At 40.4% G+C, this 19,295-nt stretch overlaps 2 protein-coding genes across 6 annotated transcripts; one reads left to right on the plus strand and one right to left on the minus strand.

Moving 5' to 3' along the window:
* The first annotated feature begins 11,896 nt into the window (after positions 1 to 11,896).
* On the plus strand, positions 11,897 to 15,595 carry LOC111205359 (cationic amino acid transporter 3, mitochondrial). The gene is made up of 15 exons (XM_022701050.2): positions 11,897 to 12,158; positions 12,448 to 12,649; positions 12,739 to 12,823; positions 12,921 to 13,061; positions 13,151 to 13,269; positions 13,355 to 13,451; positions 13,547 to 13,719; positions 13,803 to 13,869; positions 14,019 to 14,177; positions 14,249 to 14,326; positions 14,421 to 14,583; positions 14,707 to 14,815; positions 14,892 to 15,004; positions 15,087 to 15,162; positions 15,253 to 15,595. The coding sequence occupies exons 1-15, from the start codon at positions 11,942 to 11,944 to the stop codon at positions 15,407 to 15,409; spliced, it is 1,956 nt and encodes a 651-aa protein (XP_022556771.2). The 5' UTR covers positions 11,897 to 11,941; the 3' UTR covers positions 15,410 to 15,595.
* A 13-nt stretch (positions 15,596 to 15,608) lies between these two features.
* On the minus strand, positions 15,609 to 18,824 carry LOC111205360. 5 transcript variants are annotated; one of them, XR_002657904.2, is made up of 6 exons: positions 18,374 to 18,824; positions 16,718 to 17,732; positions 16,419 to 16,626; positions 16,156 to 16,218; positions 15,922 to 16,062; positions 15,609 to 15,817 (listed from the first exon to the last, which is right to left on the minus strand). XR_002657904.2 is itself a non-coding variant. In XM_022701052.2 (6 exons), the coding sequence occupies exons 1-5, from the start codon at positions 18,657 to 18,659 to the stop codon at positions 15,997 to 15,999; spliced, it is 1,638 nt and encodes a 545-aa protein (XP_022556773.1). In that variant the 5' UTR covers positions 18,660 to 18,824; the 3' UTR covers positions 15,609 to 15,807; positions 15,961 to 15,996. The 5 variants fall into 5 exon arrangements, 4 of the variants coding, with proteins under 4 accessions (XP_022556773.1, XP_022556772.1, XP_022556775.1 ...); XM_022701052.2 differs by having other exon boundaries at positions 15,609 to 15,807; positions 15,961 to 16,062; XM_022701051.2 differs by having other exon boundaries at positions 15,961 to 16,062.
* Between the last annotated feature and the right edge of the window lie 471 nt (positions 18,825 to 19,295).

The following is a 19,295-nucleotide window of genomic DNA, read 5'->3' on the forward strand; positions in this document are numbered from 1 at the left end:
TCGGGTTTTGCCTTATAATTCTGTTCGCACACCCATCGATCGATGCGTTTTTTCACATAAACGCATCGATCGATGCGTTTATAAAAAAACATACAAGATTTTCCGAGGATATTCCGAGGAAGGCTTCAGATTTTGTTCCATCGATCGATTGCTCATTCCAATCGATCGATCACATTCTTACGGCTTTCGTCCATCTGGTGATCGATCGATGAGTTTTTTCACATAAACGCATCGATCGATGCGTTTATAAAAAAACATACAAGATTTTCCGAGGATATTCCGAGGAAGGCTTCAGATTTGTTCCATCGATCGATTGCTCATTCCAATCGATCGATCACATTCTTACGGCTTTCGTCCATCTGGTGATCGATCGATGCGTTTTTTCACATAAACGCATCGATCGATGCGTTTATAAAAAACATACAAGATTTTCCGAGGATATTCCGAGGAAGGCTTCAGATTTGTTCCATCGATCGATTGTTCAATCCAATCGATCGATCACATTCTTACGGCTTTCGTCCATCTGGTGATCGATCGATGGGTTTATCTAAACAAACGCATCGATCGATGCGTTTATAAAAAAACATACAAGATTTTCCGAGGATATTCCGAGGAAGGCTTCAGATTTGTTCCATCGATCGATTGTTCAATCCAATCGATCGATCACATTCTTACGGCTTTCGTCCATCTGGTGATCGATCGATGCGTTTATAAAAAAACATACAAGATTGAAACCCCAAACACTAGTTCCTCGGAATTTCCTCGGAATATTCCGACGGAATTACGAGGAAGACAAGGGTTTCCTCGGAATAGTCTGAGGAAATTCCGAGGAAATAGGGGTTGTAAACCGAAAAAAACGTTTTGCGGTTTGAATAACACCTAGATAACCCTTATAAAGTGTCTTACGTTACTTATGAAGTCTAAAATTTGTTCCTTACCCCTTAATTAACACTTTTCCGATTGTATGAACGAAATCCCACAACATAAGAGAAACACTTATACGTTTTAATGAATGGTATAGGGAATACTTTCAATTAGTTTTGAAATTTGTTATTTCATGGTTTATGCTAATCTATACAAAGAATCCTCAATGGTATACATTACAATTGTATAACAAATGAAAAACCCCAAAAAAATTGATGTTTTGAAACCCCAAACAATTGTTCCTCGGTATTTCCTCGGAATATTCCGAGGAAATTCCGACGGATACTTTACTATCCGTCGGAATTTCCTCGGCATATATTTTCATTTTACCGGGCAAATATTTCGCGAAAATTGAAATTAAAATTCCGACGGAATTCCGACGGAAAATGTCCGTCGGACCCTAGGTTTTATAACCACGAGCCACTTCTTCTTCCCCATTTCTCTCTTCTTCCTCTGCGCGATTCCTCTCTTTTTTCCGGCGATTTCCCCCTGAAATCCGACGATATCTCCGGCGATCTCCCCCTTTTCTTACACAAATCATGTAAGGACCCTATCCCACTCTCTTAGATTCTATTTGTTAGGTTTTTGTGGAGTTTTGATAGATTTTTGTTAAGGTGATTGGTTAGGATTGTGATTTTTGGTTGTATAATAGGTTTAGAATTGTGATTTAGTTGAATAATTTGTTTTGTTGAATTGATTTATAATTTTTTATTATTTTTTTATTTTTTTGTATTTAGAAAATCGATTTTAGTATATAAAATCGATTTTTGTATTTTACAAAACGATTTTTCTATATAAATTCGATTTTTTGGATTTTACAAAAAAAATTTTGTATATAAATTCGATTTTTTGGATTTTACAAAACATTTTTTAATATCTATACAACTTTTTTTTGATTAAAAACTATTATTTGGGATTTAAAAATATTTTTAATATATATATATATATATTATTAAAACTATTTTTTGTAATTATTGAACTATTTTTTATTTATTAAAACTATTTTTTTATTAGAACTATTTTTATATATTTATTAAATATTTTTAATATCTATAAATATTTTTTTGTGATTAAATTATTTGAGACTTTTAAAAAAAAATAATAATTTATATATTTCTGTATTTATTAAATATATTTTTTTTAATTTACAGGTCTCATGATGATCAGATCCGGCCTCGACAGCGTCGTGGTCGTGGTGGTACGGGGAGCCAGTCTCGGGATTCCACCCATTTTCAGGATTCCCCTTCGCCCCACAGCTCCTACCATACATCTCCCTCTGCTGCACCCGCTCCTGCTCCTCTCGCTCCCGCTGCTGCACCTGCTCCTCTCGCTCCCGCTGCTGCACCCGCTCCTCCTCCTCCGGGTCCTCCAGGAGTGATGAGTGTTGCGGATTTGGTTCAACAGCCCGGTCGTGACCATCTTCCGTATCTCACTCCGTATCCACATGGACATGGTCAAACATGGTAATTAAACATTTTTTTTTCTTTAAATTTTGATTCATTATTAACCGTTTGTTCTTTTTATTAGGTTCAACCGATCCGGGAACGGGATCAGCGCATGGATCAACCGTATGATGTACTCGGCCCTCGACAAGGGACATCCGACTTTCACTCACTTCCCTACCGAAAAGCAGGTTCTGTGGTTTCGTCAGTTTGCGGTAAGTATTCTAATTTTTTACTTATATTTTTAATCTTTAATATTAATTTTTTACTAATTGTGTTTTTTTTTCAGCAAGAGTTCAACTGGAATTCCGATGAGACGCTCTTTATCTATCACCACTTCGTCCATAAAGTTATGGACAACTATGGGAAGCAGATCCACGAGTGGAAGAAAAAGTGGGAAATCAATAAGGTTCGATTTAATTTATTAAACAATTTTTTAATTTATTAAACTATTTTTAAATTTAATAAACTATTTTTTTTTATATTAAAAGGTACCAAAGTCGATGAACGACACGGTCTGGAAGGAGTTGTGTGCGCATTGGGATAAGGAAGAGACGAAAGAAACTTCTTCCACCAACTCCACCAACCGCAGGAGCGACCGTAAAGGGAAGGGCATCTACAAGCATAACTTGGGTGCTCAATCTATTGCCACTCTGGGAGATCGCATGGTAAGTTCAAATGTTTTTTCTTCAATTATTTGAGTTTCAGAAATTTAATTTATTGTGCATTTCTTCTAATTTCTAATGTTTCTTTAATTTATGTTTTTTTTCAAGGCGGAAGAAAATGATGGCGAGCCGGTTGATGATCTCGCCCTAATGAGGAGGGCGTATACCAACAAGAAGACCGGCCAGATTGATGACGGTCTTGTGAGGGACGTGGTCGACCTGGTCCAAACTCAGGTGGTAGACGAAGTGTCTCAGCTTCAAACCGAGGATGACGCTTCGACGGCTTCGACCAACTTGTCTCGGTGTCGAATCAACGAAATCGTTGAATCCGTAAGTTCTTTTTTTTTAAAGTTCAATTCATTTATTTTTTGTTTAAATTTGTAAATTTGGCTATTTTCTATTCAGTCGGTTCCAAAGAAAAAGGGACGTTTGGTCGGTTTGGGTCGTCGCACCCGGTCGGTTCCTCCTTCTTCTGCACCACCGCCCTTTGTTGATCCAGAAGTACTTACGGCTCAGTTGAAGGACAAAGATGATCGTATATCTTTGTTGGAGACCCAGATGGCGGCTCAACAGGCGGGCTATGAGGCACAGAGGAGGCTGAACCAGCAAATGATGGAGATGATGCAGAGGATGTACCCGAACGAGGTGTTCCCAGACGTGCCAGACCCGTAGATTATTTTTTTTTTCCCAAAAACTCGGAATGTTTTATTTTTATTTGTGAAACTTTGAATATTAATTAATATGATTTTAATTTTAATTTTAATTTCATATTTTCGAATTTAAATTTCAGAAATTTTATTTTTTTTAAAAATTAATATTTTTTACATTCCGAGGAAATTAATTATATTTTTCACGCGATCGATCGATGCGTTTTTGGACATAAATCCATCGATCGATCTGTTTAAAAAAAAAGTTCGAAATATACCGAGGGACATGTTCCCTCGGAATATACCGAGGAACTGTTCCCTCGGAATATTCCGAGGAACGTGTTCCTCGGAATATTCCGAGGAACGTGTTCCTCGGTATATTCCGAGGGAACATGTCCCTCGGAATAATCCGAGGGAACAGTTCCGTCGGTATATTCCTATCGATCGATGTATATATGTCTAAAACGCATCGATCGATGAACGTCCGAGGAAATATCCCGACGAAGTTCTCCCTCGGTATATTCCGAGGACATTTCCGACAAAATAATGGTCCTCGGAATATCCTCGGAAATTTGTTTCCTCGGAATTCCGTCGGAAAATTCCGAGGGATTTCCGACGAAAGAAGAAATTCCGAGGAATTATTTCCGACGACTTGTTTCGTCGGTATGTCGTCGGAATAACGGTATTCCGACGAAATTCCGACGATTTTTTCCCTCAGAATCTTTGATGTTTTCTTGTAGTGCAAGAAGAAACGCCGTAATGCCCTCCATGGCTCCTCGAAAATGGCGCGTCTTCAAGCCGTTTCTAAGCCGTCCATCTCCGTTAATTCGTTGAAGAAGAAGTGTCCAATCGCCGGTGCCTTAGGCTCCGTTGCTGAAGCTGTCACGGAAGTGGCTCTTGAGACGGTTCTTCCGACTATTACGGTGGTCGATGCTGGAAACCTTGCCGGCTCTATTTCTCAAAACCTTGATTCGTATGCCCAGTCTTCTGAAATTCAGACGATTGTGGAAGATTTTACTCCTGCTACATGTGGGGAGGAAGGTGTTGCTTGCTTGACACCAAATCATTCAATTTCGAACTCAGCGGAGACACCTACTCTGGTGGTGCCTGAGAAGACGAAAGAGACAAAAAGCTATGCTAGCCTACTGAAAGTGTCAGCTGAGCTAGAGGAGATTGGTACCCCGTCTGAACACGTTTCTGGTGTACCTTTCGTACTAATTCCGGACGAAAACATTGCGGCCGCGAAGGAGGAGTTTAAAGAATTCATATATGCAAGATTCCATGGGGACTGTCCAGCAATGGGTCGTATCATCGGAGTCGTTAATGCTTTATGGGCTAGGAACGGTCCAAGAATCTTTGTTCACAATGTGGGCGAAGGAGAGTTCTTATTGAGGGTTACTAACTCCAAAACTAGGGAGTTCTTACTCTCTAGAACATGCTGGAATGTAGCTGGATTTCCAATGTTCGTGGCTCCTTGGTCTCCAGACTTCACTCCGGATGAAGCCCCTATTACTCAGACGATTGTTCCGGTGGAGCTTAGGAATGTTCCGTATCTACTGTTCAACAAAGAAAGCTTGAGTAGGCTAGCAACGGCAGTGGGAAAACCTATCTCTATGTGTCCAGAAACTGAGAGGAAAGAAAATTTTAAGGTCGCCAAGCTTTATGTTAGGGTGGACCTTACAAAGCCATTACCTAGGAAGATCATCTCTAGTTTTTCTAATGGGAAGGAGACAACTATTGAGGTGTCCTATCCGTGGCTTCCATTGAAATGTGAGCTCTGTTTGAAGTACAGCCACTTGCAGGAAAAATGCAGAACTCATATTGCAAAGGTAAGCCCTCCAAGGAAGAGATCAGCCAGCCCCTCTACTCGCCGTAAGGCTCCAAATAACCCATCGCAAGATCGTGTGTTGGTAGCAGAAAAGGTGTTGCCTTTTTCTGACACAAGAAAATGGGCAGATATTGAGGAAGGGGAATTGGTTGAGGATCTCCCAGTGCCTGTTCAGAATGAAACCGATGTGGCCAAGGATTCTTCAACTAAGGAGGGCGTAGTAGAACCCCCTTGTGGCTTAGCTGGTGATAATGAAGATGCCCAAGAAATTGAGAAGACTAATTCTGCATCCGTAAGGGCTGCAACGCTTGGCAATGAGGCTGCTGGTTCAGAGACACATCCTTCTAACCAGTCGAGGAACAATGACGATCCAAAAAGCTCAGGCCGATATGCGAGGGGTCCTGATAATCCTTTCTTCCTGGTTAACCACGGGAAGAGCGGCCGCAAGGCCAAAAAATCCCAATAGTTATTATGTCAGTGTTTTTTGCGTGGAATGTCAGAGGACTAAACAGTGAGAGACGCCACACTTTTGTTAAAGATTGGATAACAACTCATAGACCCCTTTTTGGTGCTTTTCTTGAAACACATATTCAAAGTACTAATGTGGCAAGGATTCACAGTGCTATTCCAATAGGTTGGAAGTTTTTTGGGAACTATGATCATCACAATTCTGGACGGATAGTTGTTGTTTGGGACCCTTCGGTCTCGGTGTTTATCTACAAGGCTACAGAGCAAGCGGTTACTTGTGGAATTTATATTATGGCTGAGAACGTGAATCTCACCATTACTTTTGTTTACGGATTGAACGACGTTGGGGATAGGCATACCCTCTGGAACGATCTGGCACTAATCCAGAGAACACCAGCTATGATGAATTCTCCATGGGCAGTTGTAGGTGACTTCAATCAAATCATGAGATTATCACATCATTCGGGTTATCCTCAGAGGGTAGTAGACGATACTGGAATGGAGGACATGAATCTGGCACTACAAGACGTTGGTCTGTTTGAAGCTCCAGCGAAAGGGGTTCCTTTCACTTGGATGAATAATAATTATGCAGATCCGGTATCTAAGAGAATTGACCATGCACTCATTAATCAGGGGTGGGCTTCTCGGTTTCCTGACGCCTATGCTGACTTTGTGGAACCAGGGCAGTCTGATCATGCGGCTTGTATCTTTAAGGTTCCCTCTCTTAGAAGACGCTCTCGGAAGCCATTCAAATTTTATCATCACATCATAGATCACCCTGAGTACTCTACTGTGGTTTCGGAAGCTTGGAACCCTGGCGCGATCATTGGCACAAACCAATTCAAGCTTGTCAGGTCGATGAAGTTATTGAAGAAGGAGTTGAGAAAGATTAACACCAGGAACTTTAGTGGTATCTCCACGAGAGTCAAGGAGCAAACAGTCATAGTAGAGGCCCTGCAAAGAGTTCTTCTGACACGTCCTGATGTAGCAACTGCAGTGGAAGAACATAGGGAAAGAGGCAAGCTGAATGTTTTGTTGGATGCTGAGCAGAAGTTCTTTAGGCAAAGATCGCGGGTCAGATGGGCTGATGTGGGAGATAGGAACACTCCTTTCTTTCATAAAACTGTTATCCAACGGAATTCTAGGAATCACATCCATTACCTCAGAGATGAGAATGATACTTTCTTGGGTACTACATCAGCAATCAAGGCTCATGCTGCTGCTTATTTTCAAAATATTCTGGGCGAGACAGAGATGATTGACGCCCCAGTTTCAGTGGAAGCATTAAGGGAGTTGTTGCCTTTTAGGTGCTCAGATATCCAACAAGCTTACTTGAAGCGACAGGTTCTGGCTACTGAAATTAAAGGAACACTTGACACCATGCCTCTGAATAAAAGCCCTGGACCGGATGGGTATTGTGTTGAGTTTTTGCGTGCGTCATGGGACTATGTGGGGTCAGGTGTCATCGCGGCTATAGAAGAATTTTTTCGCAATGGTAGATTGCTAAGAGATCTCAACACTACCACCATCGTCTTAATTCCCAAATCCGATACTGCTACTACGCTTGGTGAGTTCCGCCCTATTAGCTGCTGCAACCTTGTCTACAAGATCATTACGAAAATCATAGCGAATAGGATGAAGCCAATCCTCCAGAAGAGCATATCAAACAATCAAGCGGCTTTCTTGAAAGGCAGGAGTCTTGGGGAGAATGTGCTACTTGCCTCAGAACTGATAAGGAACTATAGATCTTCTTCTTGCCCTAAGAGTTGTATGCTGAAGGTTGATATTCATAAAGCTTTTGATACTTTGTCCTGGGATTTTGTAATCAAGCTGTTGGAGGCTCAGGACTTTCCCCCTCTTTTTGTCACTTGGATAAAGGAGTGTATCACGTCACCAAGGTTCTCGGTTGCCATTAATGGAGAACTAGCGGGATTCTTCGCAGGAAAGAAAGGCCTACGACAAGGGGATTCAATATCCCCCTATCTCTTTATCCTCGCCATGGAAGCTCTAACTCGGTTGCTGGAGGAAGCTGTTGATGCAGGCCTGATCCGCCTACATCCCATGTGCCAGGAACCGAGAATCACACATCTACTCTTTGCAGATGACCTCCTGATATTCTCAGACGGCTCACGCCACTCGCTAACGGGCATTAAGAAGGTTCTGTCTGATTTTAAAGCGTTGACGGGTCTTGACATGAATGCTGCAAAGTCGGAAATTTTCTTTGGGGGTTACACAGAAATTCAGAGCTCTGTCTTGAGTGATATAGCTGGAGTCAAACTTGGAACCTTCCCTACAAGATATCTGGGCCTGCCTCTTAACCCGAGCAGAGTAAGCTATGCCACCTTGCAACCTTTTTTGGAAAGAATAACCTCAAAAATGCACTCTTGGACTGTAAAGAACTTATCTTTTGCTGGAAAGGTAAGAATGGTGGCTTCGGTGATTTATGGAATGGTGAATTTCTGGAGTTCGGTTTTTGCTTTGCCAAAAAGATTCTATGAGAAGGTGGATTCGTTGTGTGGTGCCTTTCTTTGGAAAAACAGGACTTCTTCAGCTGCTGGAACCAGAGTAAGCTGGTCTGACATTTGCAAACCAAAAAAGGAGGGTGGGCTGGGTCTGAGACGTCTGGAGGAATTTCAACAAGTCTTCAACCTTAAGAGGGTGTGGAACTTTTTCTCAGGGTCAGGGTCTTTATGGGTTGCGTGGTTGCATTCTAATGTGTTTTCTAGGCGATGCTATTGGACGACTGCGGACTCTCAAAGGCTCTCTCCGACTGTGCGGAGTATGATTAGAATAAAAGAGACTGTGGCAGAGTTTCTAAGATGTTCGATTGGTGACGGCAGAGCTGCTAGCTTTTGGTATGATTATTGGACACATATGGGACCTTTGATTGAAGGCTTTGGTCAGAGAGGACCGCGGGAACTCAGGATCACTCTTGAATCAGTTGTGGCTGATGCCACTATGAATGGGGAGTGGCAACTTCCACCTGCTAGATCTAATGTTGCCGAAACCTTGCAAATAGTTCTATCTACTATGACTCCTCCTGCTCCAACCCGAGGAGTTGATAGGTTTCTTTGGCGCAATGGGGCTGGTCATTTTGTTCCTAAGTTCTCTACCAAGGCAACATGGCACTCAATCCGTGAGACAGCTCCGACAGTCGAATGGTATTCTATGGTCTGGTTCAAGGAGGAGATACCGAGATGTTCTTTTGTTACATGGATGGCAATACTATCAAGACTCCCTACAAAGGACAGGCTAGCTTCTTGGGGTCTTTCTGTTCCTTTGCAGTGTGTGCTTTGCTCGGCAGGACAAGAGTTCCATCAACACTTGTTCTTCCAATGCTCATTCGTATCAAGGGTCTGGGGCCACTTCTGTGGACAATCCATCCCTTCTGCCCCGTCATCCTTTCTTGAGGTTGCTGGTTTATTATCAAATCATCAGGTTGCTTCTTCTTCAGTTCTATCAGGCGTTATCAAGTTGTTGCTGCAGTGCATCGTCTACTGCGTATGGCGTGAAAGAAATATGCGCATCTTCCAGCAAACATCTACTACCGAAGCCGGGATCTATTCACGTGTCGATCGCCTGATGCGTGATCGACTCATCTCCATTCCACCTTCTACCCCGTCGTCGCCGTCTCCTATGCTCGTCTACTTCCGCCTGCCACCTCCTGATCCGTAACATCTTTTTTAATCTTGTAACTGCTTGCTCTGTTATCTTCTTGTTGTAATAAGTGGTCTTCCACAACTATGTAAAAGAAAAGCCTGGTATAAATCTTTAACATTTACACCAAAAAAAAAAAAAAATCTAACTTCTTTTAATACAATAAAAAAAAAATGATTTACATAAAAAACAGAAGGTTTACGTTTGTAAGAGCATCATTATCCCTGAAACCCCAAATGGGGTTTCTTAATTTTTTATTTTTTTTTTATTTTTTCGAATTTAAAAAAAAAAACGAACCAATCGTGAGCCGCCACGTGTTAGTGGGACCCGCGAACAGTGTAAGAAACCCTTAAGAACCGACTACTATTTAGTAGTTTTTGTAACCGGTTTCTTAAAAAAATGTGGGTCATGCACGGGACCCACACGCTAAGAAACCCTCTAGTATCCCCGGATAAAGATGCTCTAAACTCAAGGAACTTTGCGCCAAATTCTTCTAACCCCCCCCCCCCCCCCCCATGGAAGGAGATCAAATTTTATAGCTCAAAGTAAAATCTTAGCTTCTGCTAACACAATGAAAAAATATTGTATATTAAATACCTTAGATGACAGACATGTTTCCTTCTGTTTAAATCCACAAACCCAACTGATATCCAGCTCTTCTATTTACAAGGGAAATGAGGGCATGAGTAAATGTGTTACTCAGTGAGATAGCTTCTAGACCATTCTCCCTCATGAGCAACTATATGGCTCAGTGAAGAACGAGGACTGACTAGTCGCAGAGACAATAAGACTCGATAACGATAAACATTCAACTACGACACTACACACGCACAACAATCACAATCACAATTTCAACTCATCACATTTCACACTTCCGATGTTGTCCCTTTCTAGGCAAACCGCCCGAACACACAACGGCCATTGTTGTCCCCCCAAGGCCGTTGCCCATACACACAGTGCCTCACCCTGCCCCGACTGGCATTCACACATCTCTATACCACATTCCTTTTCTCCACCAATCAACACTTCACGACCAAAAACTTACAACACATAGTCACGTCCTAGCAGTCGTTCATCTAATAGCTTATTCGTTCAATTCTCTCTATCAGACTAAGTCGCACACAGTTGGTAAACAATCATCACAACAATCACATAGTCTCATCCTACCATCACAACAGTCACTAGAATTTTTACCTTTGTACACTCATGGAGCTTTACGCCTAATTTGTCTAACCCCAACCCCACCCCCTCCCCCCCCCCCTTCCCCCCCCCCCTTACATTGATCGATAAAATCAAATTCTATAGCTCTAAGGTAAAATCTAACTTCTGTTAATACAATGAAAAAAATAAAATAGATGATTTACGTAAAAAACAGAAAGTTTACGTTTGTAAACTCATGGAACTTTGCGCCAAATTCTCCTCTCCCCCCCCCCCCCCCCCCCCCCCTGCAATGAATCGATAAATCAAATCGATAAAATCTTAGTTTCTGCTAGCACAATGAGAAGATAGAAAAAAATAAATGTTATAAGAAAGACTATAAGGTGTGCCTTTGTAAATTGATGAAGCTTTGCATCGAATTAGTGTGATCCCCCTCCCACGCTCTATATAGATTAATAAATCAAATTTTTTAGACTGATAAATCAAATTTTGTAGCTCAAAAGTAAAATCTTAACTTTTGCTATAACAATAGAAAAGAAAATTAAGTGATTTAGATGAAAGATTAGAAGGTTTATCTTTGTATACTTATTTTGCTTTGTGCCTAACCCCCTCCCCTTTACATGGATCGATAAATCAAATTTTTTAGTTCTGGCAAAATCTTAACTTCTACTTGCATAATAAAAAGTAAAATTAAATAATTTAGATGAAAACCTAGAAGGTTTACCTTTTAAAATTCATGGATTGATAAGTCTCAGCTACGGTACAAAATACATGACATCAAATACGTTCACGTCTTATCTCCTGAAAACTTGAAAAGTTGCTCTCCTGAAATAATAATGGACATTTGGCTAAGTTGGTTTTGCATAAATTAATTGATTTAGTGCCAACCACACAGTATTACTATTAAAGTTTATTGGGTGGTAAGCAAAATGTCCTTTTCGCATATAAGTGCTTAAAATATACTATAAAATGTCTTTTTAATCAACTCAGATATAAAAGTTGCCAAAAAAAAAAATCAACTCAAATATAAAACGGTAAGGAGGATATGCAAGTAGAAGACAAACTAGTCTTTTCTTTAAATCCAATATATATAATATACGGTTTAGATTAATTATTGATTTAGCCACTTAGATAAGGTTTACTAAGCAATGTATGTCATCAGCAAGAAAATATCTCCCAAGTGTTGTGTTAGTTATTACGATGGGCTTCATGGTGGACACGCAAAAGGAAGGTGGCGAGCATCAATGGAGTTGTATAAGAAATTTGGTGCGAAGGAAACAAGTCGACTCTTCAAATGGCAAAGCCGAGTCTCATCATAATCACCACCAACTGGCCAAAGCCTTGACCTTTCCTCACTTGATTGCAGTTGGTAACTCTTTTTTCTTTCTTTCTTTCTTTCTTATGAACTGGTGAATCTTCCCAGGGATACTGATTTTAGGAATCTGAGTTTCTTTCCAAGTTGATCTTGTTCTTGTCAATGATTTTAGGATACTGGTTTTATAGATTATTTTAAAAGGTTGAAGCTTTTTTGTTAGCTGTCAAAAGTTTGAAGCTTTCATTCATAATCTAATCTTTATGTAACTATGATATCTTTGAATATCTGAATTTGGTTATGTTCTTCACTAAAACTGAAAGAGTGCTGGTGGTAACAATTGTAGGTGTTGGATCAACAATTGGAGCAGGGGTTTACATTCTTGTGGGAACAGTGGCGAGAGAGCATTCAGGACCTGCACTCGCCTTTTCTTTTCTCATAGCTGGAGTTTCTGCAGCACTTTCGGCGTTTTGCTATGCAGAACTCTCGAGTCGCTTTCCCTCAGCTGGGAGTGCCTATCACTATTCTTACATTTGCATTGGTGAAGGGTAACGCTTCACTTTACTTTTTCAATTACTTACAAGTTTCTTGTGGTTTCACTCTCCACCACCCGTTGGATCTTGGGTTCCTCCTGCAGTGTTGCGTGGTTGATTGGCTGGGCACTGATTCTGGAATACACAATTGGTGGTTCAACGGTTGCTCGTGGCATATCTCCAAATCTTGTATTATATCTTCTTTTGCTTGCATTACATAAGGATGTTTTGTGTTGGTGAAAAAATCTCAGCTAATCATATCTTATTTTTTTTATGTGGTGGATAGGCAATGATTTTCGGTGGTGAAGATTGTCTGCCTGCAATATTAGCTCGTCATCAAATCCCGGGACTAGATATTGTTGTTGACCCATGTGCTGCTGTACTAGTCTTCACTGTTACAGGGCTCTTATGCATTGGAGTAAAGGAGGTTTACCTTTTAAAACGATAAAGATATGATTTTCATGGTTTGGACAAACTCAAACTGTGTTCTGAAAGTGAAATATATTTTGTATGCAGAGTACATTTGCTCAGGGAATTATAACAACAGTAAATGTATTTGTCATGATATTTGTAATCGTAGCTGGTAGCTATCTGTGTTTCAAGACAGGCTGGGCTGGTTATCAACTTCCATCAGGGTAAAATTGAGCATTCAATTATATTCTGCGCCACCATCATACTTTTAAGCTATATATGAAACATAGTATTGTTCGTGTTTCTTAGGTATTTTCCGTACGGTGTTGATGGAATGCTTGCTGGATCTGCTACAGTATTCTTTGCTTATATAGGATTTGATTCAGTTGCAAGTATGGCAGAAGAGGTCAGTCGAATGTAATATACTGTTGTAGTACCATCTCTTCAAAAAGGCTTTTAGTCACCGGTATATACTTACTACATTGATGCTTCATACGGCAGGTGAAAAATCCGCAGCGGGATTTACCGCTCGGAATTGGTCTTTCACTCCTGCTATGTTGTTTGCTGTACATGATGGTGTCTGTAGTTATTGTTGGTTTAGTGCCTTACTATGCTATGGACCCTGACACGCCAATCTCCTCTGCTTTTGCTACTCATGGAATTCAATGGGCTGCGTAAGTTGAGATGCAATAATGTTTTATCAATGACTTGTTCAAGAGAATCCATTTCTTCATTCTAACCTTATTGTCTTTGGTAGGTATTTGATAGCATTAGGCGCTGTCATGGCTCTCTGTTCTACTCTAATGGGCTCCATTCTTCCTCAGGTAAACTATTAAAGAATCAAATGTCAGATCTGTGGATATAACAATGAAATCTTCGTAGAATGTGGAGATGCTTTGTGGATTTCTCTTTCTACTGTACTTCTCGGAAGACCACCTTATTCACAAAAGAGCTTTATTTCATTTTTTTTCAGCCGCGGATTCTGATGGCAATGGCTAGGGATGGTTTGTTGCCTTCATTTTTCTCAGATGTGAATCAGCGCACGCAGGTTCCTGTTAAAGGAACCATTTCAACTGGTTTTTGTGCGGCACTCTTAGCTTTCTTTATGGATGTTTCACAACTGGCGGGAATGGTAACTAGGAGCACACTTAAATTAACCATTTTTGCCTGTAACTGGTATTTGACAAACTCTAGTTGGTGTAGGTGAGTGTTGGAACACTTGTTGCGTTTACGATGGTTGCAATATCAGTGTTGATACTCAGATATGTGCCTCCAGATGAGGTAATTAGTAGGAGAGATTTGATAAAAGAGAGACATCTCCTTTTAGTTTGATAGTTGCAATGCTTATGCACTAGACTAACAAGGGTTTTATCAGGTACCTCTTCCCTCCTCTCTGCAAGAGAGGATTTGTTCTGCTCCCTTTCTACGCTGTGCAGAGAACTCGTCCAGTCACGTCGGCACTTCCTTTAGTACCAAACAACCTTTACTTTGCGAACCTGATGATTCAACTGTGGAGAAGAAAGACGCTCGCTGGGGTTGTAAGTTACTCTTTTCATTCTTTTAGACAAGCTGCAGACCTTATGCTCACTGTTGCATGAACTTTATACATTAGCTGATCATCTCCAGTCTTGGCTATAAGTAAAACTTTCACAATTCTGTAGGGGTTCTTAGTAAAGAAAACAGAAGGAAATTTGCTGGCTGGAGCATTATGTTCATTTGTATTGGGAACTTCCTGATAAGCTATGCAGCGTCCAGCTTGCTCTTGCCAGGGTTAGTTCATCAAATTAGTATATGTACCTGAGGCTGTGTCTTCTACTGAGAATATTAAGTGTTCCATTTTATCCAGACTCCTCCGGTATTCTCTCTGCGGTGTTGGTGGATTGCTACTTCTTTCCGGTTTGATTGTGCTTAGTTGCATTGATCAGGATGATGCCAGACACAGTTTTGGGCATTCTGGAGGTACTTTTAAAACAAACAAAAAATTACCAAAAGCATCATCAGCCTGATGTTTTATTGGAACATGAACTCTCCTTTCTTACAGGTTTCATTTGCCCGCTTGTTCCACTTCTGCCTATTCTCTGCATTCTTATCAACATGTATCTCTTGGTAAACCTTGGGTAAGTATGCCTCATGACACCAGATTTGTGGATAGTACTAACCAGTGAGTTTACTTCATATATGACATTTTTTTCTTGCTGATGTCTTAGAGCTGGGACCTGGGCTCGTGTATCGGTGTGGCTGTTCATAGGAGTGCTTGTTTACGTTTTCTATGGGCGACGACACAGCTCTCTAGCGAATGCATTTTACGTCACCACTGCTCATGCCGACGAGATTGGTCGCAGTTCTGGATATTCTTTGGCTTAATGAAACCATCTGTGGGGGGACTTTGAGCTTCATTTTGTAAGTATGGATTTTCCTTGTTAAAATATGTTATACAATCTGTAAGATATTGTTTACAGTATTCAATAAAACCTGTAAAATATATTGTTTGAGATTGGTGTAAAATTAGTCCACCTTGTAATCAAAAGCTCAGTGTCATTATTCTACTTAGAGCTAATGTGTATAAACTATACAAAAAGGAATATAATTGATGAATCTAATGTTTCCAGAAATATAATGAATCCAACATATTTACAACAAGAAAAATACATAATCAAAACAAATCGGACAGAAAGCTTTAAAGTAAGATGCATTAACCCTTTTGAAGTGTCGAGGTGTTGGAGCTTCGTATAACTCGATACAACAGACGTTATCCCATCAGTCTGAAAGCACCTAAAGAAGAAACCCATCAGTCTTTGATTCTACAGAAACTAATGAGTTTGTTGGTTGCGGAAATGTTAAACCAAGACAAGGTAGGTAAGATATGTGAAAGGTACTTTATGAAAAAGAGCTTGAGTTTGTGGTATCCTACGTACGGGAGTCCCTATAAGGTGAAAAATGGCTTCAATTATTCACTTCTTCGCCTTCTTCTTTGGCGGTCGTTTCTTTCTGGACTTGTTAAATCCGCCTCCAGTCTCCTGTGGTACAAAATACAGTTCTGAGTTAGTTCACAGACAAGGTGTCTGCATAACACCATCAGATATTACAAACCAGCTTCAGTAGATGCTAACCTTTTTGTAGCATCTATATGCGCTTTGACCTGAGAACTCCTGTCCACCTTTAGAGATATAGACCTACAAGAGCAAGAAACAAAATCAGATATTACAATGTTTCAGTGACTTTCAGACGTCTCTTGTCATGTCTGGTTTTCTGTAACATATACTTTACTTCCCAATCCCATGCTTAAAAAACGTGCATGTGTGTTTAACAGCTCAATCCCATTCACATTCACATTTCTATGTAATTTTCTTTAGTTGTGGAAAGAGAAACAGACCTTCCTTCCTTCTGAGGATGTGAACCAGTGACCTGCATTACCAGTGTTGGCTGATACACGTCTTCTGCCAGCATCATTTGGAACTGCAGCAAATCTCGCTTTGGAGCTCTCTTGGTCCTTCGAGACCTTTGACTTTGTTTGCCTTCCTCTGCAGCTTTTACTGCTAGAAACTCCGGTTTTAGAACTCCCGTTGCTGCCAAATTGGTTCCTACAATGGCATTCGGAAATATATGTCAATTCCCTGTTAAAAAGAAGACTGTACGTATGAAAATTAGAAAGGGAATAGAAATATAACGGACATATAATCAATAAGGCACTCCTCTCGCCGGTTCTCTCTATCGTTGAAAATCCCCAAAGGCAAGAAGTTTGGTAACCGCTTCCGGGCTAAATTCTGGATCCTTGGATCACTGTGCAAGAAGAAACGATGAGATGGAGGAGTAGGGTTGGAAGAATCCGAGAAATGCCCATTTTGCTGAAACAATCCACTAGTGCTACTACTTGCCACAGCACTGCTTTGTTTCTGAGCTGTGCTTTTGTTGATCGAGCTAAAATAGTCCTGACAAACATCATCCAAAGCTGGTGTCTGAATCTTAGAAACTGCCGCTGGGGAAAAATCTTTCCACAGATCTCCAAGTTCCTTTCTCTTTGGTTTACTTGCAACAGATGGTTGAACCTTTGAGCATGAACCATTTGTTTTAGTTACTCGGCTTGAATCTCTTCTGGTGGATGGGCAATCATCTTCTGAATCTGAATCTAGTATCTGCAACCTTCGTAGTGGACTACGAGTTGGCATATATCCAGGCTCCTTTCTCTTTGAAGATGGATCATTGGTATTAGTTACTCCGCTTAAATCTCTGCTGCGGGTGGATGGGTGGTCGTCTTCAGAATCTGAATCTAGTAGCTGGAACCTTCGTTGAGCTGGTGTTTGAGTCTTTGAAACTCCCACCGGAGGAAAATCTTTCAACAGATCTCCAGTACATGGCAGAGATCCAGCTTCCTTTCTCTTTGAGGATGAATCATTAGTTTCCGTAACACGGATTGAATCTTTGCTGCGTTTGGATGGGTGGTCATCTTCAGAATCTGATTCCAGTAGCTGGAACCTTCGCAGAGGACTACGATCTGAACTCTGAAACAATGGTGCAACAGAAGTAATCCCAGAGCCAGGGCCAGTAGTTACTGGAACATCATCAAACCGCTTTCTTTTTTCCAGGCTCCGAGAGATAGAAGAAGGCTGGCTAGTAAAAATCCCAGAACCACGAAGTGAGACCCTTGAACTGCAACTAGAGAAATGACTTCTTGTTGATGCAGGTGCATCTGCATGTAAGCGAGCAACACAACTAGTAAATCAGGATGAAACCACAAAACATGGAGACTTTAGAAATATTACAAGGACTAGACTCGAGAGAGAGTTTTGTTAAAGCACTCATCCACAAAAGAAATCCTAAAGAAACAAGTTTGATTTATCAGCCTGAGATCTCCAAACCCACTATCTACCAGAGTTCAACAAATGCAATCATCAAGTTTTCATCTTTGAGCCACAACACATCAATCATCATGTTTTCCTCGTATAATATACCATTTCATTCATCAGGAATCATTATTACATAACATGTTATACAATCAAGCACACAAATTCAAGAACCACGACGTGAAACCCATTTCGATTTATCAGCTAGAAATGCTCCAAAACTAACTCTATCTACCAGAGTTCAACAGATGCAATAATAAAGTTTTCATCTTCTAATCATAACATATCATCGTCATCAAGCATCATCTAACAATCGTATACTATCCTATACCATTATTCACCATGCATCATTATCAAATAACATCTTCTATCATCAAGCACACAACCATCATACAGATCCATTCCAAGACTAAGAATCAACCTTAATCTCTAATAGCTCAGGGAGACTGACGGTTTTGCAACCTTAATCAAAAGAATCGTAAGTTACCTTCTGGAGAAGAGAACTCCTCGATGTCATCGTCATCATCCCGATCCTCCGTGCGACCTAACAACTCACTGGCACCATCTTCCGCAGAACACTTGCTGATATCATTGAATCCGCGTCGCAACCGCTTGAGAGCTGGGCCTGAACTACCAGGTCCAAGCTCCAGATCGGAATCTGAGACCGTAAGTCCCGGCTCAGGCTCGTCGTCTCCGGTTAAACCAGGCTTGGGATCCGATGCGGCGTCAAGGTCAAACCCTAGCGAAAACGAGGGTGCTTCAATCGAATCCATGAGAATGAAATTAGGGATTCTTTGCAGAGAGAAAGAGGAAGAGACTTTTTTATGTGCCAAAGAAGCTTCAAATTGAGATTTCCCTCGCCTCGCGCTCGCGGGACAATCCTCGATTTCAAACAAATTTCAGAGGTGATTTTTGATTTTATTGATATTAAGTTGAGAAAATGAATAGGATACCACTAACAATGTTTTTTTGTCACAAATATACTATTTCTAAGAATAAAAATGATAAAAATAATATTTAAAGTTTTATCAAAATAGATAAATATACACTTATACTATAATGATAAATTATTTTAGACATTAGGATCTAGAGTTAAGGGGTGAAGTTTAAGATTTAGGGTTTATGGTTTAGAGTTTAGGGTTTAGGGTTTAGAGTTTAAGGATGGGGTTTAGGGTTTAGGGTTTAGGGCTTAAAGTTAGAATTTAGGGTTTAGGATTTAGGGTTTAAGGTTTAGGATTTAGGGTTTAGAGTTTAGGTTTTACAGTTTAAAGTTAGTGAATAGGGTTTTGGGATAAGATTTCAAATTTAAAAAAAAAAAAAATTAAATTTTTCAAAAGATAAAATACTATTTTGGTCATTTTAGTTTTTGAGAGCTATTTTTGTGATATAAATTTAAAAATACGCTATTT

This window comes from Brassica napus, chromosome C4 (assembly GCF_020379485.1).
Source record: "Brassica napus cultivar Da-Ae chromosome C4, Da-Ae, whole genome shotgun sequence".
Lineage (NCBI taxonomy): Eukaryota > Viridiplantae > Streptophyta > Magnoliopsida > Brassicales > Brassicaceae > Brassica > Brassica napus.